This window comes from Leuciscus leuciscus (genome assembly GCF_965113295.1).
Source record: "Leuciscus leuciscus genome assembly, chromosome: 12".
NCBI lineage: Eukaryota > Metazoa > Chordata > Actinopteri > Cypriniformes > Leuciscidae > Leuciscus > Leuciscus leuciscus.
The window spans coordinates 10,009,819-10,034,688 of record NC_138736.1 but is presented as its reverse complement, the minus strand read 5'-3'; the positions used below and the strand labels follow the sequence as shown (position 1 = coordinate 10,034,688).

Genomic DNA, 24,870 nt, shown 5'->3' with positions numbered 1-24,870 from the left:
TCCCAGTGGGTTTTTATCGATTTACCATGACTAATGGATGGTGGGGGGAGAAATCACTTTAATTAAAATTAGTATTGGTAATAGGCCTACATGCAAATTCAAATAATGCTTTGCACGCAGTGAAGATGACATGTGCATGTTTTCCTTGTACTTGTTCGGCCAATTGTCTCCTGTTTTCCTCATAAGCAGCTCATCAGTTCCTACAGCTGCGATTTTGCTGGAAATTTTCTGTCTGTACTCTAAAAAAAGTATAAAAATCCATTTCACTAAATCTTCACTGAGGAATCTCTTATCACTCCTAAGGACCTGCTGTTTGTTATTTTATGAGGCCGAAGCTGTCTGTCGCATCTCAAGCAAGGGTGGGGTTCATTGTGGAATCGTGTGCTGATGAGTTCTCATTTGTCAATTCAGTTAAAGTATGGATTCTCTGACAAGTGTTATTTCTCATGGCGCCATTATAGTCTCAAGGGACATAAATATCTCTTTTGAAATACTATCAATCTGCTGGAGAGAAGAAAAAAAAGCACACACACAAAAAAAAAAAGATACAAACAAATCATAATTTCTTTCAGTCCAAAATATTCAATGTAGTGAAGCCTAACCTCTTTGAATTAATCACAAAAGATTGGGAGCAGCATGCAAATGAGAAAATTAATTATGCAAAACACATGGTAAGCAAGTCTCTCCCTCAACGAAGATGGCAGGGCTTATTTAAATATTTGAAAAAAGATTTTTGCCCGGAGTCCTTGTGCTATGAGAAAAGCTACATGTTATATGTTGTAGAAGAAACAACATTTACTTATTTCTCTAAAAACCCCTTTGGCTATTGAATCAGTAGCTACAAAATGGTTCCATTCTCTTTGCACCAAGAATGGTTCAAAGGACAAATCAGGTCATCAGTTTCAACCACATCCACTTGTGTCGCTTTATCAAAGTGCATGGTGCAGAAGTGCTCTGTATATCTGTGTTCTCTGCTGAGTAAATAATATGTTATACAGGCTCATTATAAGCAAATTAGATCTATTAGTTACCGCTGCGCTGCTCTCAAATCAGCTGCCCATAGGAGAGCAGAAAATCATTTTAAACTTCAATAAGTTACAAGCAGTGGCAAGCCTCTCCATAATCCACACTGCCCCAGGCAGCAATAAGACTCGATACAATTATGCAGACAAAATTCAACACAAACAAAAGAAATGGAAATTAGCCTTAAATAAAACAAAAAAGGGGAGAGAGGAGTATAGAGAAAACAAGTTGGTCTCTTGCTGTCTCCCTTTCGCTTTTTCTTTCATTCTGACATTTCACATTGTGCGTTTCAAAGCATTGTGTAAAGATCTCGCGGCACAAACATGTGGGATTGTTAAGGTAAATTAGTCTTCTCGCTGAGAAGCTATACGCGGTTTATTAATGTGATGCATGAAGCAACAAACGTCAGCTCTTATAAAGAATTTGTGAACATAAAACATAAATGTGAATTGTACGTGTGAATGTAAACTCAGTGATATATATCAACTTTAAAAGTTGTCACATTATTAAGAAGTCTTCTACCTTACATACCTTTGGGAATTTGACTAAGATTTTGCTAATTGTTTGCATTTTGTTATGCATACAACTTATGAATTTGTACTGCTTGAGGGACTAAATGGCAAATTTGTTCTATGTATTCATGTTTGTCTGAAGCATACTATTAAAAATGCCGATATCACACAGGAGGCCACACAAGCCAATTTTTTAGTTCAGATAATATAAAGGCTATCAACTGAAATTACCCCACTTTTGATTATGTTTTATAACTGACTAATTTGCCACAATTCAAAAAGATAGCCATACACCCAAAAATAACTTGTAGTAATAATAATAATAAATGCTTTCTGCTTCTACTGCTAAAAAGAAAAAAGAGAAATTTGTTCAGTGATTAAAAACCAGTGTTTAAGCTAATGTTTCCCATTGAGGTATAACTAAGGAAATAAAGAAAAGTAATTTGTTCAATTTTATCTGCATGTAGCCTACATCATACAACACAAAAGTAGTTTTGAAACTGAAGGCTAATTTACATTTTAAAAGATGGAGAGGACAAAGGGGTTGCAGTTCATGCATTTTTATCTTACATAAGCCTGTGAAAAGCATCTTTAAAGAAAGCCTACATTTAAAAAATGTGTACATACATATACATTCTATGTATAAAGTTTTTATTTTATGTGTGTGTGCTCAGTCTTTTCCTTCAATGCATTTGACAGCTTGTGTTTGAAGATTTGGTTTGTGGGTCCGCCCACCTAATGACGTATTGGCGTTTATTTGAAGGGTTTACCTCGCGATTGGCTGAATCACGCATCCATTTGAAATACACAACGCTGAACCAGGAACTACAGAGAGGATTCTTCCCGTCTTTTAAGTGGTAAGTCTGTGTCTTCATACATAATGCTCTCGTTTTACACTGCTAAGAAATTTGCCTTGCGTTAGATATCTGTTACAGACCAGGGAAACCAATAAGCATAATTTTAGCGATCTTTCGCGCGTTACATTTTCCTAAAGAATCCAAACATTCGTGTTTGCTTTAGCGCCCGCCCCCTCACAGTTTGTGATTGGTCAAACCTCTATGTTTCTGTGTTGTGATTGGATATTTCCTCAGACTGTCTTAGTTTCAGGTCAGAGTGCATGATACGCAGGATGAAAACTGGAAACAGTGTAGATCTGATGCAATTGCATTACGTGGCATTCAGATGAGTCCTGAGTCCACTACATGACTCTCTTTAAATAGATGTTTTGTTCAAATACTGATTGGTTGCATTGCATTTGTGCCAATATGCCTATGTATGCCACATTGACATTTGCATCACTGAAATTAACTAACATTCCCTGTAATACTATTTTGTTATATTTAAATTGTATACAAGACTAATTCAGTTCAGGTTATGATTCAGCTCTTAGCTGCACTCACGGTAACCTTTTGTATTGAGCACTTACTAAAATGCGTGGCTAATGATGTCTTTATTTAATTCTTTTTTTTTTTTTTTTTTTTTTAAATGCCCTAGGTACTTATTTTAATCTGAAATCTCTTTCAAACCAAAACCTTTGTAGTTTAGCTTCTGAAAAAGCATAGTCTACTGGTCTCAATTTGAGTCTTCAAAGGGCTGGTACACATAGCCCTTGGCTATCCCTCTATTTGTGGATCGACCACATAACAGCTCACCCAACTTTCTATGTTGTCTGCAATTTGGAGAAAGTTATCTTTGGGGATTTGCAAGCTTTATGTCATACATTTTTCTAAATATTCTGTAAGCATGTCATTAACAGTGTTGCGTGTCTGTTGGCTGGACTGTCTTGTGAGGTTTGTATCAAAGTCTGAATTGTTCAAATTGCACACTATGTGACCCTACAACTAACTGGTCGCTGCATTGAATCATCCCAGTTTTACAAAGCCTACGGCTATATAGGCAGAAATAAGAATTTTCTAGAAGATTGGTATGTTTGCCACTTAACAGCCCATGTCAACTTCCTTTAGTGGTCACATTCATTACAAAGGAAGTGTTTGGTCATTGTAGGATTGTAGGTCATGCCCCTGGGCTTGACTCAAACCATGTTGTGTAAACACATTAATGGTCCTCTTCCTCTGGCATCTTTAGAAAAGTAATCCATTCCTGTTTCTCCCACTTTGTTGTTGCATGTGGAGCCATTTTAATTACATCAACTTAAAGTAAAGATTAAAGACTTCAAACGTAGGATTCTGAGTCGACCCTTGAACTCATTTTACAGGTTTCAGCTCACACGGTCATGTCTCGAGAGGATGAAAACGGCCTCATAATTCTCTTCTTTCATGCACCTCTGCACTTCATCCAGCTCTTCTCTGTTTTCCATGCTAATCAGTCTGTGCTCTTAGCACAGAGCCTGCACACCTTTCCTCAGGAGATCTCCGGCTTATGAGCCAAAATGGATCAGGTCGAAGGTCTACGGCTCGATTTCTCTGGGAGAGGATAGGTCAGGGAGGTTTAAACATCATCAGAAACAAAGACTTGCCCTTTGGCTCATGCACCCTTTTTTCCCAGTCTTTAACAGAAGAAGCTGTATTGATTGCAAATAGTATTGTGAGAGGCGTAGAATTTTGATAAAGCTCTCCCTGACCACCTCACAATAAAAACAACTTATGAGACTGAAAGTATGGCAAATGCTTTAATGCACTTAACCCATTACCAATTTCAAAATTCCTTGCCTTCCGAACTAACAATTATAACATGCATCACAAGATAAGGTGCCTTTTTTTCTCCTCTGGTTTTTTTCACTTCAGTTGCTATGGAAATCAATCTGAGATCTCTATCGGGAAAGTCAGAGTAGTGTAAAATGAGATGGAGTGTATGCTCCTCTAATATAAATGGACAATCTTTACAATGTTAAACTCACTTTAACACTGCATTGAATTAATCCGACACATTCAGATACTAGTACATAATGATTTTGGTCTTATTTGAACATTTTTGTAAATCAGCCAATGACATGACACTCGTAATATATATATATTTTTTATCCAGATCTTTTCATTTATTTGAAAATGCATGAATTAAATTCATACAGGCAGTAATTTAAATGTACCTCTTAATTTATGAAGTTTTTTATTTTTATTATATAATATACATGTATATGACAAGGCAAGATTAGTTCAGGCTGTAAAATGGCATCATGGTGCGACTCAACTAAAAACTGATATTTATGAATTAATAATTAATGATATTCATATAAAAAAAAACTTTTTTGGAAAAGGTTTGCAAATTTTGGAAAATAATGCTTAAGGATTCCCTCAAATACATTATTTATTTTTACTTTATGGTTATTGGTTACACCACATGGCATTTCTATCATTACTGAGTCTTAAAAAAAATTATCTTTACTTGAAAATGATACAAATATTTTTCAAAACCATATGAAACTAACTTTAATAACAAATAGTATCTTTCTGAGGTTTTGGCAGGCACGTGTGCTTTAAACTAGATTTTAAAAATATTTAATTTACCCAAAGTTTTAATGATTTATTATCTATATGTAACACAAATAAATTTCTACCCACAACTGATTAATTCAACATACCAGAGGAATTCAGAGCAATTCAACTCTAGTAAGGGTGACTTGCAGGCATTGAAAGACTTTCAAATAGACTATGTCTCGGATCGACCTTCGCATGATTGAATTCCTTGAAGTCTCTGCCACCTCTGGGGATGTGCCTCACATCAAATTCCTCTTTCTAACTTCAAGATGCTTTCCGTCTTACACAATCACCCATGACTTTTGCAGCAATTTAGGATGTGATTCTGAACTCTGAAAGTGTAAGTGCAAGGCTGTGGTTCACAACTGGTGGGTCACAACCTGAAAAAAAGGAGAACAGCAGGGGGGGAAATCTGCTGAATGTCAAAGGTTTACAGGCATGTTCTCATCCTCAAATCTGTGAAAAAAATTATTACAAAATCATTTACAAAATTGTCAGTTTTCTTAGTCAGCTTAGCATAGTATTATGAATATTTTACTATGCAGTTCGTGGTAATATTAATAATTATCAAGGACTTATCTTTCTGTACAATGAATCATTTTGTTGCATTGCCGTTTAATGTAAAATTTCTCTCTTATAGAAGACCTTTTCTTCTATAAGAGTGAGATTTTACATTGAATGATTTTTTTCTGTATAGGATGTTAAAGGGTTTTTTCAGACGCTTCATATATAGAACCTTTTAGGGGTTCCAATCATGGGCTCATTTTATGAATTCAGTTTTAATTAATACATTTTTATTGTGATTAAGCAGTTAAACAGCTTGTAAACATACTTTAGCACTAGAAACAGTTTTAACTTGTTAATCATAAAAGTATTATGCAATCATTTAAGACATGTCTCCTTATTTAGAACCTTTTTGCTATTAAGGGTTCTTTAAATTTGAGTCAGGAACCTTAGTGTTCTATATATTTTTTTTATTTTTTTTATTTATTGAAGCAAAACCATTTTAGAACAACTGTCCTTGCTGATTTATTGCTGAGCAGTGTTTATCCATTCATTCATATCCATGTAAAGCAAAAGTACTGCCCTTTGGAATTTTGAGTCATAAGTAAACCATAGAAAATCTTTACTTGAGGACTGCAGTAGCATTTTATATTGGATTTCTGTAAGCAAACAGACAGCTCTCACTGTTCACTGCGTTTACTTACTCTTTCCTCATACTTGGTGTATTTTTTTATGCTGTTTCTCTCTCAGGTGAATGAAGGATGGGGAAAAAGGATGCAAGTTCTGTCAAGCAGCCGGTCGACCAGTACCGTAAACAGATCGGTGAGAACCTCTGTTCTTTGTATAGTCTTTATTTTTTAATATGGATGTTAGTATAACCTTCATCAAATATTCATCCAGTGTTTTATTAAAGAGAGTCTGAAATGCTTTTTCTCCTTCATTTCAGCCACTGTGATCATATTGCTTATGAATTTTACGCATGAACACACTTGATGGTCAGAATGTTCAGCTGGGAACCGGACAGTTTGACTAAGAAAACCCCAAAATAGACAACCTCATAGCCTATACTGTACAGTCTTCATATTTAGCTACTAAAGTATAAGTCTCTGAACCTCCTTTTGCTCTGACTTATGCTTAATCTTAATTTAGCATTAGTTTTAGGAGGAAACAATATGACCTATCAATCATGGTAGTACCAGTTAGCATGTCAGTTGTGATAGTGGAAAGAACATGGGGTTTGTTTAATAACATAGACGGTCGGTATATGGATGCTAGGGGCTGTATGAGGCAAAGCTGTATAAATGTCATTTCCACAAAAGCAAATCCAATTTAGCTGCTAAAATAACACAGTTTAAAGCACTGTGAGTTTACATATTGGTTGTGCATGTAAACACACTCACTGATGAAGCAACATCATTGGGTAAATGAAATGGTAGTTTATTCTGATTAAAAATCATGCGCTATTAAACACCGAGTGAGTATTCGTTGTGCGTTTCGCTACATTTGGTCTTTTCACAGGGAACGTTTAGCCTCTTTTACCCTAAATACTATCTTCCTAGTTTTAGAAAAACTATGATTTTTTTATTTCAGCTTAAACAATATAAAAAATATATCAAATATTTTATATATAGTAATATATCAAAATACACTGCCGTTCAAAAGTTTGGGGTCTGTAAGATTGTTTTTTTAAAATAAATTAATACTTTTACTTAGCAAGGACGCATTAACTTGATCAAAAGTTAGACATTTTTTAATGTTGCAAAAGATTTCTTTTTCAAATAAATGCTGTTCTTGTGAACTTTCTATTCATCAAAGAATCCTAATTAAATATATATCATAGTTTCTACAAAGATATTAAGCAGCACAACTGTTTTCCACATTTATAATAGTAAAAAAATGTTTCCTTAGCACCAAATCAGCATATTAGAATGATTTCTGAATGATCATGTAACACTGAATACTTTTGAAAATTCAGCTTTGCCATCACAGGAATAATTACGTTTTGAAATATTTATTTTTGACTGTATTTTCAATGCGGCCAACTTGAAGCCATTGCGAAATCTGTGTGGGGAAATCTTTCGCCTTCACGTGAAATTACAGATCGTGTGGATTCCTATTGAAATGATTTCACCCATTAAAATTTCGCCAAACAACCGTGAATGTGACCTGACCTTTTGGACTTTAACTCTGAGTAGCTTTTAGTCCAGTTGTATCCTCCATTGTACATCTGGAAGTTCTTAATTTTCATTGTAGGGTTGAGATATGGAGACTTAGTTTTGTAATAGCGCTGAAAAGATGTCTTTTTTTCATTGGCACATCACTGATGTAATTTGCAACCCAGTGCACGCCAGCATCATCTCCCCGCTGAAAGAACCTGTCTCATACGCATGATTTTATGCGAGTTCATATCGCACCCTTTAGTAGCACTATTAAGCTTGCGTTTCTCCGTCACCTAGCCTTATTGTCCCTGTGCTGCATGACTGTGCTGGCAACATAACAAGCTGAACTCCTGCTGGAGCCTGCGATTCTCAGACATATCCCATTTTGTTTTCTTTCTTTTGCATCTCATCAATTCAAAGTCGTAACAGCAGGTTGTGGACAATTGAGCCCCCCCCCCTTCCTCCCACTCTTTCCATCAGTTTGCTTTGAAAAGAAGTCTATATCAGCCTATTTCAGAGAATCGCTGTTTAACAAAAAAAAAAGCCCAAAATAGCGCAAAGCAACACAAAGGGAGAATACACATCGTAATTTGAGATTGTAATGGGAAGGTAATTTCTATCTTGACAGGTCTTGCTTTCTTTCTTCTTCTTTTTTTTTTAAGGAAGAAATCTTTTGTGATGTCAAGTACCTCGTTGGGCTGCTGTAGACACAGTGACTTTAAATACTGTTATTAAGCTGCATAATGGACTCCAGAGAGCTGTCAACCACCAAAAGGGTTCCTCAGGTCTGTGTGGTCATCCCCCTCTTGAGTCAAGATCATTCACACAATCCTCTCTGCCTTTGTCCAACAATTATTCGCATGACCAAACACTCAGACTCATCCCTGCCGATTAACTCTCTCTGTTTGTGATCGTTTTAGTGTGAATGTGCTGATCTGTATATGGTCGTGATATCTCTGATGTGATGTGAAGGCTGGATGGATCTTGCATGTTACAGATCTTCTCAGTTTTCTGTGTGTTCTGACACTGGCCATCACTATCATGTCCCTGTGCTTTTAGCTGCTGTTCAACACTTGCCACATCCTGTGTGCAAAGGATACACTCGCTCCCAGTGTGAAGACAACAACTCTGTGTTGTGTGGAATGAGTTGTTTTATTTTCAAAGACAAAGTTCTTTGTTTTTGAACTCTGTGTTCTCCCAGTACATGTGCAATCTGTTAGTGCTGGATTCAAGTTTGGCACATGACGGCCTGTTCACACTAAATCCAAAGTGTTTGGCATGAAAATATACTGCATTTATCTTTTGTTTTTGTAGTTTTAATAATTTTTATCGTATTATTTATATTAGGTATTTTTGTACTTATTTATTAAGTTCATTATACACATCGAAGGAGACATGTCTCTCCAGTGTTCAGATTAGTAGTTATTCAATATGGGGTTTTCGATGACAGATTCTTAAACTTTTGCATGTGGTTGCCTCGCCTGTAAAATTTAACATTTAGTTAAATCTGACATTGTGACAGTTTGACTGTGATATTTTGTGAGCCTTCATGAAACATGATCACAACAAATTTCAGTATAAATCTGCTCATAATTTCACTCATATTTTGTGCCCATTAATTAAATGCAGAATTTAATTAACACAGAAATATACACTGAAGAGCCAAAACTTTATGACTAGTCACAAGTGAAGTGAATATTATTGATTGTCTCCTAACAAGGCCACATTAAGGTCTGGTTAGATTAGATGGTAAACAAACAATCAGTTATCATAGTCAATGTGTTGGATGCAGAAGAAATGGGCAAGAATAAAGATCTGAGTTACTTTGACAAGGGACAAATTGTTATGGCAAGGCGACTGGGTCAGAGTATCTCTGAAATGGCAAGGCTTGTGGGTTTCTCCTGGTCAGCAGTGGTGAGAATTTACCAACAGTGGCCTGAAGAGGGACAAACCACAAACCAACGACAGGTTGTTGGACACCCAAGGCTCATCGATGCAAGAGGGCAACGAAGGCTATCCCGTCTGGTCCGAGCCAAAAGAAGGTCTACTGTGGCACAAGTAACACAAAATGATGACCCCTGTCCACCAGCGAAAGCACCTACGATGAGCACGCAAGCATCAGAACTGGACCTTGGAGCAGTGGAAGAAGGTCACCTGGTCCCATGAGTCCCGATTTATTTTACATCATGTGGATGTGTGTGCAGTTTATCTAGGGAAGTGATGGCACCAGGATGCACTGCGGGACGATGACAAGCCTGCGGAGGGAGTGTGATACTCTGGGCAATGTTCTTCTGGGAAACCCTGGGTCCGGCCATTCATGTGGACGTAATTTTGACACATGCCTTCTACCTAAACATTGTTGCAGACCAGGTACACCTCTTCAGTGTTCCCTGGTGGAAGTGGCCTCTTTCAGCAGGATAATGCACCATGCCACACGGCACACATTGTTCAGGAATGGTTTGAGGAACATGATGAAGAGTTCAAGGTGTTGCCCTGGTCTCCAAATTCCCCAGAACTCAATCCAGTTGAGCATCTGTGGGATGTGCTGGACCAACAAGTTCGATCCACGGCGACTCCACCTCATAACCTACAGGACTTGAAGGATCTGCTGCTAATATCTTGGTGCCAGATACCACAGGACACCTTCAGGGCTCTTGTAGAGTCCATGCCTCAGTGGGTCAGAGCTGTTTTGGCAGCAACAGCATGTAAGGCAGGTGGTCCTAATGTTTTGGCTCATCTGTGTATTCTTCATGTGTAATATGAAGGTCGAATTTCATAGAGATGCAGAGTTTTGTTGGCACACAAAATATGCCAGAAATTCAGATTTGTTTGATCAGACCCTTACAATTTCTTCATCAAGTTATTTATCTGTTTGTTGGCCAAATTGGGCAGTGGGTTTATCAGAGCTTTCTTGCAATCTTATAACAGGAATAATTGCAGAATGCTTTTCTCCACTCTCCAAAGAGCTTGTTTTCTCCCATAATGAAATGCGATTTGTGAATTTGCTATATCACGTTAGAAAAGCACCAGGCTGATGGAAGGGGAATCTGTTTGTGGATGAGGAGTCATGGCTTTTCAAAATGAAATCGGCTGCAGCAGTTTTGAAAGGCACCCTTGGCCCCGTGGGTTGATTCTTGTCACGTCCTTGTCAACATCTGACAGCACAGTGTGTACGGAGGGGTCATACCGCTCAAGTCCACAGGAAACAGTGGCACATTATATTAGAGAGCCTCCACTCCGCTTTTGGAAAACAAGCAGGGGGAGGTTTCGCTCTGCAGCGATGCAATTGAATGGTGATTAATGAGTGAAGGTGCGTTCAAAGCCCGCCTCTGTATCGCGGGCCAATTTGAGCTCAACAGCGGTGAGACGGCAGAGCCAAGGAGGCCAGCGAGTCGTCATAATCATCGAGTCCTCACGCAGAGAGAAACGCCTCATTGAACTCGATGGCGTGTGATTCAGCGTACTGGCAGGACCACAAAGTCTCGCTATATAAACAATTTATTTCAAACTCTGATATGATTACAATTAACTATTCATTTGGAACAGATGTCTGAGGCTGTTTGTTGTGGGTATTTACACCACAACAGGAAGTTTCAAGAAAAATAAGACACACACCTAATCTGTCCCAGTTGGCTTGGAACAAAACGAGTTTTGCTTTCCACGCCGTGTAAAATCTCCTCAGGTGCAAGCGTAAAATACTGTAGACTCAGAGAGAGGTAGAGAAAGACAGTCATATGTTGAAGGAGTGTTTTGAAGCTGACATAATTCCTTTTTTGTTGTACATGCTGAGGCAGGTTGAAATTGAAAATGCTTTTTTTTATTTGAAAACCCATAAGCTAGGATTCACACTACTCTAAGCTCCGCCCCCTGGCTACTATTGCTACATAATACCCCATAGGAATGAATATTTATATGAACATTTATTTTTATTTTGTTAATTGGTTATACTTTTTAAAAATATTGGGTCTACCATTAAATGCCACCATTTAGTGGATCTCAAAAGTAAAAATACCCAACAACCGTATTCACAAGTAAAGTAACCTCTTTAATATACTCTTATATGTGCTAAACTTACTATTCTCAAACAAATTTATTTTCAAGTGAGAAATGTGCATCTTAACAATTAGACATTATTCAAAACAAAGATAAAGATAAGCATTTTATTTATTGTAGATTAATGAATATTTATTTGTCATAAAGCAGAAATAAAGGAATAAAACTAAATTCTGCATTAAAAAAAATTCATATTGATCATTTAAAGCCAATATTGGTGGATATCTTTTATTATTATTAATTTACTTTGGAGCTTCTTTTGAAATTTTTTTCAAGTGATAACACCTGTTAAATTTCATTAAAAATTATCCAAACATAAGATCTTCCATAGACGTATATTACAAAAGAAAGCTTGGCTGATAATTTGACAAACAGCAACAGTTGCTAAGATAGGATTGGTCAGAATAGTTTTTTTTTTAATGCTGGACTTTTGCACGAATGATTGGCATTAATGCCCTGCAGTCCCGTCCCATGGAGACCAAACTGAGAACTATTCCAGAAGTCTCTGCAAACAAAAACAGTGTTCATTATTTAACAGCTCAGTGTGTGAACCAAGCTTCATATCCCATCATTCAGCTCTGGAACAAAATAGCAGGATGTTTACCTCTGATAATGGCCTCTTGCAGGCCCGCGTCGCACGCAGAAGGTGCACCATAAGGCAGGAGAGACCTGCGAATGTCCCTGGGGAGGGGTCAGTGTCTAGCTTCGGCATCTGAGAGTGTCCAGCCCTGCAATCTGCAGTCTGAAGATGGATAAGGACACTCTCTCTTTCCCCCACTCCATGTAAATAAGTCTTAATGAGGCAGGAGTTGCACTTGAAACGGCCCCTGTGTGTCAACAGCTCTCACGGAGACCTTGAGTCTGACCCGGGTCTGCCGCAGCCCGCAGGACGGCCCCCTCCTTTTCCCACCAAGCTGTTGCCTTCCCATTTTTTGCTTCTTTTCCTTCATCTGTTTGTTTCTAATTAGAGACACGACGCTCCTCGCACACCTTGCACACATACGCTCCAGGTGGCCGCTTTGCCTGGCGGGTTCGTTGCAGTGAGATTGCCTGATGATAACTGCCACTGAGTGTGCCACTGTGTTAACACAATGGAGTACGACCACTGCTTACTGCACGCTATGCTCTGTATATTGCATACTACTTTTTTTTAAAATAGGGTGGGAAACAGAATTTATTTACAGGTAAATGACAAATAAGAGTGTTCATGATAAAGAAGGGAATCATCTTTTAAAGCACACAAGTTCTTAAAAATGTTCATAACGTAACTGGTTACATTACATTTTTGGTAAATTACATTTAAACGTATGTAATAACAATTCATACAAAGTTTTACTTTTACAACAAATACATCTTAATCTTTATATTTAAGTGTATTCTAGTGTTTTTTTGTTGTTGTTGTTTTTTACAAATATAATAAATTATTAATAAATTATTATTTTTAAGTTTTTAATATCAAATAGTTTCTGCATGTTGCCGGTTACACCATATGACCTTGATTTGGCAGACTTTTGTTGAAATATTAATAAGCAATGAAGCATTTGTTACAAGTGTTTATTCTTTTTTATGAATTAATCATTCTAAGAAATTATGCCAAACTAGGTTTTCTTTTGAATTTCAGGTTTTCATTTAATCCATTTAAAAAAAAAATTCTCCATTACAAAAAACATGCTCATAATATAATGCTCATAATATAAGAGGTGTATTCAAGTCATTGCATGTGTGAAAGGCATTTTATTGTATTTTGGAAGAAATTAATAATTGATAGGACAAAAAAAATGGTCACGTCATTGACCCTTATACCACAGTAAACGCAACATTCTTGTCACATGACCTCTTTATATTGCATATAATGAAGAAACGGGTACCATCAGGGGGGAAAAAAATACATTTTGGGCCATTTTTTATCTACTTTTTTTTTTTTTTTTTTTTTTTATGTTTTAACTCTTGCCATTTCTGATCCAGTAATAAGTCTACCATTAATGTGGAATAAAAAAACTTTTACGATTTTTGTCCGTCTTTGTATATTTAAGATAAATCAAGTCTAAAGCAGCCCTGCATAAATTAAATGCTAATTTGTCTTATAAGGTGGCACAGAAGGTTAACAGCCTCATATTAAGGCATGTTAATAAGGGGTAAAACAGGCAAATACATTAAGACCAACTAAGAATGTTTCAGCAAAATCCATTAGTTTAATGATTCATAATAGAACATTGATGAAGACGATTGCAAATGCATTATATTTGTTTTATTAAAACTTTGTTTAGCTGTTAAATGAAAAAAGCTTTCAGCCTAACTCAAAATGCAAATGTAACTCCAATTGTCACATGGTAGAAATGACCCGTGCGCCTCATTTTCTCTCTCAGGAAAACAGGATTACAAGAAAAACAAGCCGGCGCTGCGAGCCACTCAACTGAAGGCAGAGGCGAAGAGGAGTGCTCCGGGAATCAGGGTGAGATGGCTGTCTTTCATTCTCATTACCTCCCCCTCTATCCCAACTGATCCCTCTCTCCCCCATCTGCCAAACCACACACACACAAGCATTATTCATCACACCTCTCCAACCTGAGAGCAACTCAAGCAGTCTCCATATTGATGAGGCAGAGAAGAGTCGTTTGACTCTCAGAGGACTAGCTCTCTTTCTCCCTTTCCATCTCCATTGCTTTCTCTCTGTTTTTCTTTTTCCCTCAGCTGTCACTCCAGAATAATAATCCAGAGTTTGAGGGAAAAGCCTTTTTATTCACCATCTTTGTGTGATTTCCATTTATTAGTGGCACTGGTTTGGTCAAGCATACGTAACTGTTACTGTTGCTCATACTGCTCCTCCTGGATGTTTTAAACTACTTTTAAACAGGAAATGACGAAATATTTACTTGCATATTTACAGCAGGTCTATTCGCACGGGATTAGTATTACCTGAGGTCATTTTTCCGGACATTTTTACTGAAGGTAAAAGTCGCCATAATCTTTACTGACATTATTCGTAATGATTACTGAGATGGCACATTCGGACGGGACTAAAATCACAGAGAAGCTCTGGTTATTATTACTTTACCCCACCTCTCCATATTAAACTAGTCCCGTCCGAATAGGGCTTTTGAGACCTAGCTTGGGCCATTAAAGGGCCATTACACCCAAAAACAAAAATGCTGTTATCACTTACTCACCCTCATGTCGCTCCAAACCTGTATTGATGAAACCTGAATTAAAAAAAAAAAATTTTTTGGAACATAAAAGATATTTTGAAAAATGAGAAGTTTTTTTTCTTTTTTTTCTCAATAGTCACCAAGACTGGTTACTAACATTCTTCAAAATATCTTCTGAATTTCACAGAATAAATTAATTCATCCAGGTTTGTAACAACATGAGAGTCAGAAAATGATTACAGAATTTACATTTTTGGCTGAACTATCGGTTTCAGAACATCTTAGCAACCATATAGTGAGACTGAGTTTTGCTTGAGCAAAGGCCACTCATGATTTCTCTAGTCTAGTACATGTAAAAAAAAAATATATATATATATATATAATTTTATATATACAGTATATGTATGTGTATATATATATAATTTTTAGATTTCTTTTTTCTTTTTCATTTTGCACAAAAATGTATTTTAAATTGATTAATGCCTTATTTTTAATGTAGATTTTATTTTTAACAGAATGAATTAAAACTGCTTTAGAATTGTCTGTACATATTCTCTCTTCATCCCTGTTAAGTTTGGCAGGGAGCTTATTTTTGTTTGGTTTTTGGCATTGAGAAATTGTGGTGCAATATGTTTGATCAGTTCTCTCAGAATCCAGAGCTCCATAATGGGCATTGCAGCCAAAACAGCTAGTTACTAAGACCGCTCACTGACAACAATGATCTGAAACTAATTCATAATTCATAAGCTGCAATATTTTCACAGTGGACTAAACATTGTAGAAACGCTGGGGCACGTCTGCACATAGCTGAATACAACTTAAAACGTGGCATTTGCTTGCATTGGGTTTAGTTTGCTATGAAGAAATCAAATGTGAAGGCTGAAGATTAACTGGTCTTAGCAACTCAATTGTTATTGTAAAAAAGCCAAGCCCTCATTACAATTCTTCTAAGTCTCATTAGTCTTTCATCCAATTACTGAGGCTTAAGGCCTTGTCCACACTAATACGTTTTTATTTGAAAATGCATATTTTCCTCTCCGTTCTGACCTTCCGTCCACACTGAGATAGTGTTTTTGTCAACGAAGACAGCTTTTTGACAACGCTCTCCTAAGTGGATGAATTTGAAAACAGCGTTTTCGCATTGTAGTGTGGACCGTGAAGGTATTTGAAAATGATGTTTTGTTTTGTCATGTGAGTGACGCATGGTTTATACCGGTATTGTTGTGTCTGCTATTTACTTTCATAGTGTTGCTAAAGAGAATTGTTCCTTTGTAGAACCTTCATATTGCATTCCTGCATAGTTGACAGAAAAATATGCTGACAAAGACATTTTAGACCATACAATTTTGAGTCCAACCTGGATGCAACAGTGAGTGGTGGGATTTTGCTCATAAAACAATCGTGCCAGAAGAATAGTGCGAGAACTTTATTATGTCTGCTCTCTCTGTATCATCTTGTGAACTTTTGTTATGTTTTACGGATTTTAATCATTTTCAGACGTTTCAGTGTGGATGAGCAACTTTTGGAAAACGCTTGAAAATGCTAGTGTGGATGCGGGAGTCACTCCATTTTTTTAAATGTATCCATATTAATAGACAGCCTAAATCTGAGGAAATGATGAATTCCATGTGCATGTTTTAAAACAAAAACATCTTGTCCATAATGACTCTAAATCTTAATTTCGGACCTACTAAATATCTTTCCACAGGTATGTGTGAAGCCTATGATCTCAGTGGTTAAAACATTTGTTTACTGCTGAAAGCAACGTCCCCTCGTTCTGCCAGAAATGTAGTTTATTGCGTTCAGATTTGGTCATTGGCTTGGCACGTTTCTGAGGAACGTGGACGCTGATTTGTTTGTTCTGGTCCGTAATGTGACTAATGGACCCCTGAGCTCCACACTTGAGTTTTGTTCTGGCTCTGTGGAATGCCTCCTTGGCATTGTTTTTTTTCTGAGGAGTTGACTCATACTTTTACCACTTGTTTTTCCACAGGCCATTTTCTCTGGCTGTGCATGCTTGGCAGGTGGCTTTCCATCTATGACCATCCCTCACTCGACCCGCCGAAACGCACACACATTCTTCTTTTTCATCTTCCATCGTTCTTTAGCGTTGGTCCCGTTTGTGAGTGCTGTATGAGGCTCTGGAGAGCAGGTTGAGGCTGAGGTTTGGGCTGTCTTGGGGTCCATGTTGGCAGCACGCTCAATCTGCTGTTCTCCACGCGGTGGCCATTTGGTTTGCTGGGATGTTGCCTGCCAGCTTGGGGAGGCAGCGGGCGCTCGACCACCTGCTGTGGGCACTGCTTGGCTCCCTGGTGCCTGGCTGAGCGGATGGCATCACCTGGCACAGAGTAGAGGTGCTGGCGGCCTCAGCTGTGTGGGGCGTCTGGCCTGAAATAATCAGTGCCAGCTCACTAGCCCTGGAGCTGAATATCGTGAGCCCGCTGGCCAACTTTAACTGTTTCACTCTTCACTACATTCCATTGCATGCATAAATAAGTCAGTGATTTTTAGCTAAGATTCTGAAATAACCAAAAGTAGCACCATGTTTTTTAGGCATGTTGGGGATAACCAACACCAGGATTAAGTATAATTTTAGTGTAACAATAAATTCAAATTCACTTCAATGTCAAATTCAAAGGTGATACTTTCTGGCAAAAGAGACAAACACCTAAATTAGGTATAATGGAACAATTCTTAGAATCTAAATTCTAATTTAAATTAGGGGTACATGGTTATTACAATTCTAGTCAATACCATTAAGCCGTTATTTATTTTTGTGTTTTAACTGATAAGCAATAAATTGCAGATATTGAAATTCTATACTATTTTGTCCAAAAAAACTAAATAAATAAATAAATTTATAAAAACTGTAACACTAAAAATAAAAAATGACTTCTTTTTTTTTAACTAAAATTATAAACACTAAATAATAAATACTTTATAAAAAATGTGTTAAAATAACATTTAACCGTGTTATTACATTTTTCGTTTTTAAAGATTAACTTTCAGTGAGCGTTAAATGGCAAAGGTAATCTAAAAGTAATAATAGAGGAAATGAGAATGCGCAATTTAATATGCAATATCAACTTTTTTTTAAAAGCTCTATTATCAGCCAATATTTGAAATGGCACTAATAATATTGTGCATCCCTAAACTAAATTTAACTTGTCGACATTTCTTTGTGTGCTGCAAGGGCATGCAGTACATACATTTAATATAAAACACTCTTTTGTAAAACAGCACAGGGACGTTTCCAAGTATGTGGCCACAGATCTGTTTGCAAACTGTGTTTATGAGTCCCATTCACACCTCCGTATTTTATCCGGTCTGTCAACACTCGTATGAGTGAAACTCTCATTTTTATGCCTCGCACACACACCCTTCCTCTCTCACAAACACACCGCAGCACACCAGCCAGCGGTCGGAAGTGGGTGAGGTATTACAGCACACCTGGGTCGGGCTGAGATAACTACACAACCACTTAAAATGGGGGAGTAAATCCCACTTCAGCTGTTTCTGTTGGACGCTGATGCTGGTGTGCCGTAACGCTCCTGGCCGTAAGGGCCAATGTTATGAACACAGGGCTATATGAGATAATACCACAGAATTCTTTGAAACTAGAAGACCGTGAGAATTCATACAAGGACACATGAGGAAATGTGAGTGTGTGTGTGTGTGTGTGTGTAAAATACAGTGGCCTGTCGCCAGATGAATGGGAACTCACTCCCGGCATGCCACAGCTGCTGTTGAGAGCCACATGATGCTGTTGGGAATATTCCAGCGTTTTCCATCAGAATGTGGGAGACTGAAGCGTAGGCCGCTGAATTATAAGCTTCTTCAAGACAACAAGGTCTCCTCTCTTCACTCACATACCCTCATCTGACAATTTCATTTTCACACAGCCTCCTCTGGACTTACTGTATGTCTTTTTCTCATAAAAGAGTATGAGACCACATCTGTATTCATGGCTTTTTACTTGCCTTTTCAAGAAAGGATTTTTGGGGCAATGACATGATTCTCCTTTTTTCGTGTCTAAATTGCAACAGGGTTGTTTAACTAAACTAAAACTATGAAAAATCGTTGCAATAGTAATAAAATCGTAATAATTGTAATAAAAAAAACTTGAGCGAAGATTGCAAATGTTGTCTTGGCAACTTACTGAAATAAAACAAGTTAAAAATAGAAAAGCTGATGCAAAATATTAATAAATAAAGGCAAGATTAGTCATATGGAGTAACTAAGAAAACTTTATGACCTTCATATTTCATAAATGTGTGATGGATAAAGTTTGTACACTTAACATGTATGGAAAATATGTTCAAACATTTTTTTTTTAAATGTAATTGTGTTTTGTGTATTTTCATCATCTTGGACCGTCTTATTAGTGATTGACCTTCTTGTAAACAGGACACATTCAACTACTTTGTCCTTTTTTTTGTTACTTAAGCCTGTATTTAAAAATTGGAAAACATTTGCCACACAAGAGACAAACGCAAAACAATTCCCTTTGGATGCGATGACACTTAGGCTCCGACACAAAGCGGTTAAATAAAGAACGTGAATCAGCATAGGCCTCTGGTAATGTATGAAACTGAAGTGCATGAAATTTAAAAGTTTTCCAATTAAGAGAGGCTTAAGCTGTTTGGAGTCTGGCTGGAACAAGATAAATGCAGCGGGCAGCGAGTGCTAATGAGGACATACACACTGATGACTGCTGCCGCAGCTTGTACACAGATAGTCATGGCTGTCGTGGAGGCTTTTAATAGCCCCTTACAATTTATCTGCTAGAATTATTATTAGCCTCCTGTTTGCTGGGTGGCTTATCTCGTCCTGCTCGGGGTGGATTTGCTTGCTGCTCGGTGTTTGATGTGTGTGTGAGTTTGTGTGTGCATGTGTTTATGTGTGAATGAACACAGGAGGGGGAATAGATGGATGTGTGTGATTATTATTTCACTTTCTCTCTCTTTCTGTACTGCTTTCTTTCTTTTCCTCTGTGCTCCTGTCTTTGAAGAACATACTTTAAGATGACTACAAGAGGATACATGATGCCATGGATTACTGATCAAACAACAATAGCAGGCCATAGGCAAAATTATTTGCATTCATCACATTCCTTTAGCTTATTAATGCATTAAGGTGTTGTTTAAAATAACAGATTGTGCATCCTATCACTCCCGTTTTATCATGTTGTGCTCCTGTTTACATACCCTCTTTTCAGAATTTGTTAGATCTTCAGCATCTTAAAAAAAATATACATTATTTATGTATTTATTTATTCCTTGAAAAATCTGCATAACTGATATTTAAGCTTATCACACAAAGCAAAATAAATGAAATTACACACATGGTCCCGTTCAAAAGTTTACATCCCCTTTGATCGTAATATGTGTTGCCTCCTTGAGCATTTTATATCTGGTGTGTGTGTGTAAAGTGCCCCTATTATGCTATTATAAAGGTTCCTAATTTTTTTTTTTTTTGAGGTCTCCTACAATAAATTTACATGCATCCAAGATAAAAAAAAACACTTTAAATGTATATTAATATACACTGCACATCACCTCATTTCTCAATTTAGAGTGATCTGTTATCAGAGGTAACTGTTTTAGTTATGTATTTCAGAAATGTACATATACAAATCACATTTAGCTAAAAACGTATTTATTTAAACAATGTAATAGTTTAAGGCAGAAACAATGAGCTCATTGAAGTAATGAATACTTAAAAATAAGTTAACTTTCTTGCAGATTCTACAGGGGGTGTATAAACTTATGAGCAGACCTTTGCCATAAAGTTCTCACAGCTTTTAATATATCCTTGCAATTTTCTCTAATTGCAATTCTTGTCTAGAAAAACATCAACTTCTAGTACACTGAGCCAAAAGTAAGTCTCACAAGCGCACAAGTTTTGATTAGAAAGTTTGATAACGAGTTATCAAGATAAAGAACAATTGCTTAGTTAAATACTTGAGTGCTCCTAATGAAACAGGTTGATGAGGATTGTAATTTAACACAAAAGGTAATAAATGACTTATTTAAATCTAATTCATGCTTGAATACCACTCCTTCAGCCATCATCAATTTAGCTCGGGCATTAAGCTCCCAACAACTCTTAATTAGAACAAAGACATTTCTGGGAGATTAACTTTCTCTGAGCCTGCTGGGTCTGCCAAACCCTATTTGTGTCACAGCGAGAGTAAAGATAAAGAGCTCCAAATATACTGATACTAATACTGAACATTTGTGGTGTGAATTGCATATCTGTGTTTAGTGATGATCAGTCTTGAGTCGGATCATGCTATGAAAAGGAGAGCGTTTCATTCTTTCTTGAACTTCTAGGGACTGGCATTGCAATTAATGGGAATTTTAAAGCAGAATTAACTAAATATGTATTTTAATAATGCAGCATGAACATTCCAAGAACATTCTTTTTTTCTATGTAGACTTCCTAATGAGTAGATTAAAGGTATAGCGGAGGATGTTTTACTTCCTGGTGGGTAGCCTATACTATTGGTCCTCCTAATTGTCAATCATTCTGGTGAATCAATCAAACTTTTCAAAAAGTGGAGAGGGCGGGTCTTATCTAAAATTTGGAAAGATCCTCCGCTATACCTTTAAGGTTAATGCAAGATTAAAGATTCATGCAGGTTCTTCATAACAGTTGGTTTCTGGGTTTTATAAAGCATTGAATTTATGCGAATAAAAGGTTCTTAGTTGAACTTTAAAGTGTTCTTCTATGGCATCAGACTGTAAAACCTCTTTGTTTCAGATCTGATTTGTAAGAATGAACCAACACATTTGAGTCATTTTAATGTTTCCACACTTAAGTCATGGTTTAAAACAATCACAGTGTTTAACATTTAGGGGCTTTCGCACCGGTGGAACGTTTTCATAGTTTCAATAACTATTGGCGAACGTACCCTCTTTTTGGCTTGTTCACATCTTTTTAGGGGACTAAATTAGCTCCTACGTCAGAGTAGTCAAACCCAGCACAATTGGAACTAACTAATTGGCGCTTAAATGTTGTCATTGTTAACTGGCTTACATCACTTCAGAGTTCCTACTGGCGGTGCGAATGCAACCAGGAAAATGGCCAGAGGGGAACATTTAGTTCTCAGGGGACCGCCCTGATGGCTAGTTCCTGTAACTGTGTTCTTATAACTATCCGGTGCGAAAGCCCCTTTTATGGAGTAATTTGATGCTAGTGCTCTGCGTTAATTCTTATTATTAACTCTTATTTAGCAACGTCTGAATCCGAAAGAGTAAACCGTTTTTCATTTTCTCTGATTGCAGGACGTCATATTGGTCATTGTGGCTGTTCTGGTCTTCCTGCTAGGCATCTATGCATTCTTCTACCTCAACCTGAGCACTGAGCTGGATCTGGATGTGGACATGGACTGAAGGACTTTTCTCAGATATGCCATCTCAGAGGATTCTGGGTGGCTGGATACATGAGCCATTCATGAAGTGCCATAGTATTACACATTTCCTTTCAATGTCCTCTTCTATGCCTTTTAAACCAGCATAAACTGCGTGAAAGGAACGAATATGAGTCTTAAAGTGCGCAAAAGCATCACAGATTTTTTTCCCCCAGTGTTTATCCTTGATAATTTTTTCGATTATTAATAAAGCTCCACATGCCCCACAGCTTTGAGATCAGAAGAACCAACTTGTTTTCTCTTTGGATCTTTTAGTTGTAAAGGAATAGTTCATCTATATATCAAATTTCTGTAATCTTTAACTCCTCTCATGTCTTTTAAAAATGCATTCGGCTTTCTGCATGAAACACAGAAGGAGTTATTTATGGCAGAATTTCCAGTCTGTTGTTTTTTATACAATCAAAGGCAAAATTTTCACTGAATAACAACTTAAATTTCAGTGAGTTTTACACAAAGTTATGGCTTCAGGAGACTTGGAATATACTTTTATGATACTTATGCATGGTGCTTTGTGGAGTTTAACAACTCCTGGCTCCCCTTTGTTTTGATTGTATAAATTCTAAACTTCTTCTTTTGTGTTCCACAAAAGAAAGTCATCCAGGTTGGGAATGACATGAGGGTCAGTAAATGATGACCGATTCTTCATTTTTGGGTGAACTATCCCTTTAAACCTCTGGTGTTCTTCGTGTGGCAGTCAAAAATGACAAGACAAAAAAAAATCCCAATGGAATGAATGTACTATTTTTTTAAAGTTTTATAATGTTTTTATTTAATGTTTTGTATTTTTAGGGGATTTTATGGTACTAAATAAATTTTACACATAGTAGTTATAATCCGTTTATTCACTTTTTGAGCATAGACCTAAAACATTAAATGCTTTGGAGCACAGACTTAAGTTTGGTCTCTTTTTAAAGAAGACACTAGGCAGATTATTGCTAAATTATAGAAGTTTACATTTTCTTGTTATGAAAAATGCACAAAAATGCTATTTTCCAATTGTATATGAAATGTATAGTTTTCAAAACAAGTTTTTATTCTAACTGCGAGAAAATCAAAGCCATAAATCTAAACAAGTTGTGTTCCAAATCTGAGGATGATATCTCAAAAAATTTGCTTTCAGTATAATTTTGTTTGGGCGCAGTACCAAACGTTTCCACTAGATGAAAGTAATTTCCAAAGCTGTCATTTTTGACCGAGGAGTGCAAATGTGACTGGGGTCAGGACCATTTAACCTTTTTTTTTTTTTTTTTTTTTTTGGACCATTTAACCTTTTCGAATCATGTCCATGATTTATTGATTTAATTTCACAAAGCAAGTGTCAAAACTGCTACCGAGTTTTGTACCATTCCAAAGAAGTAAAAAAATCCAAACCGTTAATCTTTTTTTTTTTTGTCAAAAATGAACGAAGAGTACCAGAGGGTTAAACGTTTATCACACTATTGTTTAATAGCACAGATGTATACATTTTTTTTTATTAGATTGGTTGGATTTACCTGCTCGTGCAAATTAATTGCATAATGTCTTACTCTTCTCCTATCCTGTGGAGAATTTGTTTAATATTTCAGGGTTTCCCCCCCTAAAACCAGGTAGATGAAAAGAGATTTTACATTCCATACCACAAACACCACCTTACAAATCTAGACATCTCAATGCTGGAGATCAGAGACAATCTGTGATCTTGTTTGTGTGTAATGCTTGCATTCTCTGTCTCATCGCACAGCTCGTTAGCATATCAAACATCACAAACTTTGGTTATTGAAAGCCGAAAGAGCATCAGTGAAGACGCCAAACATTACCATGTAGACCTTGATGTGCTCCCTGCTTTTGTATGCGTGTGTGTGTGACCTCTAGAGACACGTATAGTACAGAACTTGAAGCATTATCAATCAGCGAGGTACTGTTACTTTTAGCTAGCGTCTTTTGATGTATCTCAGAAGATGAAACGCATGGCCCTGCCTTGGTCTCTGACATCCAGTGCTTCCTTTACACACTGCTGGGCCTGTGTGTGTGCGTTCGTGGGAGAAAAGAGAGAGTTGTAGGGTGGAAAATGAAAGGCTGAAGCTGATGACATTCAAAGTTCATTTACATTCTCTTTGTATAGCGCATTGGATCTCGTACAAACGCACAGCTACGACTTATTTCGTTCCAGGCCAAGAGAGTTGTTTTATCTTTCCCTGCATGAGGTGTATGTCTCTAACTCAGGACAACTGCTTTTCTGCTCAACCCTTATTTTCCTGGGATGTCTGACTGTTATCATTAATTCAAGGATTGATACCCTATTGAACAAAACATTTTTGTAGTCTGTCTTTGATTTAGACTCGAGAGCTTTCCAAATTCTTTCATAGTGAGATTGAACTAAACCAAAACAAAGAGTCTCATGTTCCTTGTTGACTGTTTTGCTTGTGTTTCTTCTCTTGTTTCTATCATACTTGAGATAAAATAATAAACATTTGTCAAACCACATTGATACTGATAAAAGCTTATTGTGTTTTTTTTTTAAATCGTATAACAACGTTGAGCTTATAAATAGTATCTGTTTCAGTGCCTTGTGGCGTTCGACTTGTTAATGCCAAACAAACACACACTAGGGGGCTGTTTACATTA

At 37.0% G+C, this 24,870-nt stretch overlaps 1 protein-coding gene across 1 annotated transcript; it reads left to right on the top strand.

Annotated features, from left to right (window-relative positions):
• Nucleotides 1-2,305: 2,305 nt before the first annotated feature.
• On the top strand, nt 2,306-24,744 carry triqk (triple QxxK/R motif containing). Its single transcript, XM_082185617.1, has 4 exons — nt 2,306-2,392; nt 6,224-6,295; nt 14,052-14,137; nt 22,121-24,744. Exons 2-4 carry the CDS (start codon nt 6,235-6,237, stop codon nt 22,226-22,228), a joined length of 255 nt encoding a protein of 84 aa, XP_082041743.1. The 5' UTR covers nt 2,306-2,392; nt 6,224-6,234; the 3' UTR covers nt 22,229-24,744.
• Nucleotides 24,745-24,870: the final 126 nt, after the last annotated feature.

Excerpts from the sequence above, each read along its gene's own strand:
- triqk (XM_082185617.1), top strand. The coding sequence starts at position 6,235 with ATGGGGAAAAAGGATGCAAGTTCTGTCAAGCAGCCGGTCGACCAGTAC. Across the intron at positions 6,296-14,051 it reads CCAGTACCGTAAACAGATCG|GAAAACAGGATTACAAGAAA; the intron begins GTGAGAACCTCT and ends TTTCTCTCTCAG. Across the intron at positions 14,138-22,120 it reads GGAGTGCTCCGGGAATCAGG|GACGTCATATTGGTCATTGT; the intron begins GTGAGATGGCTG and ends CTCTGATTGCAG.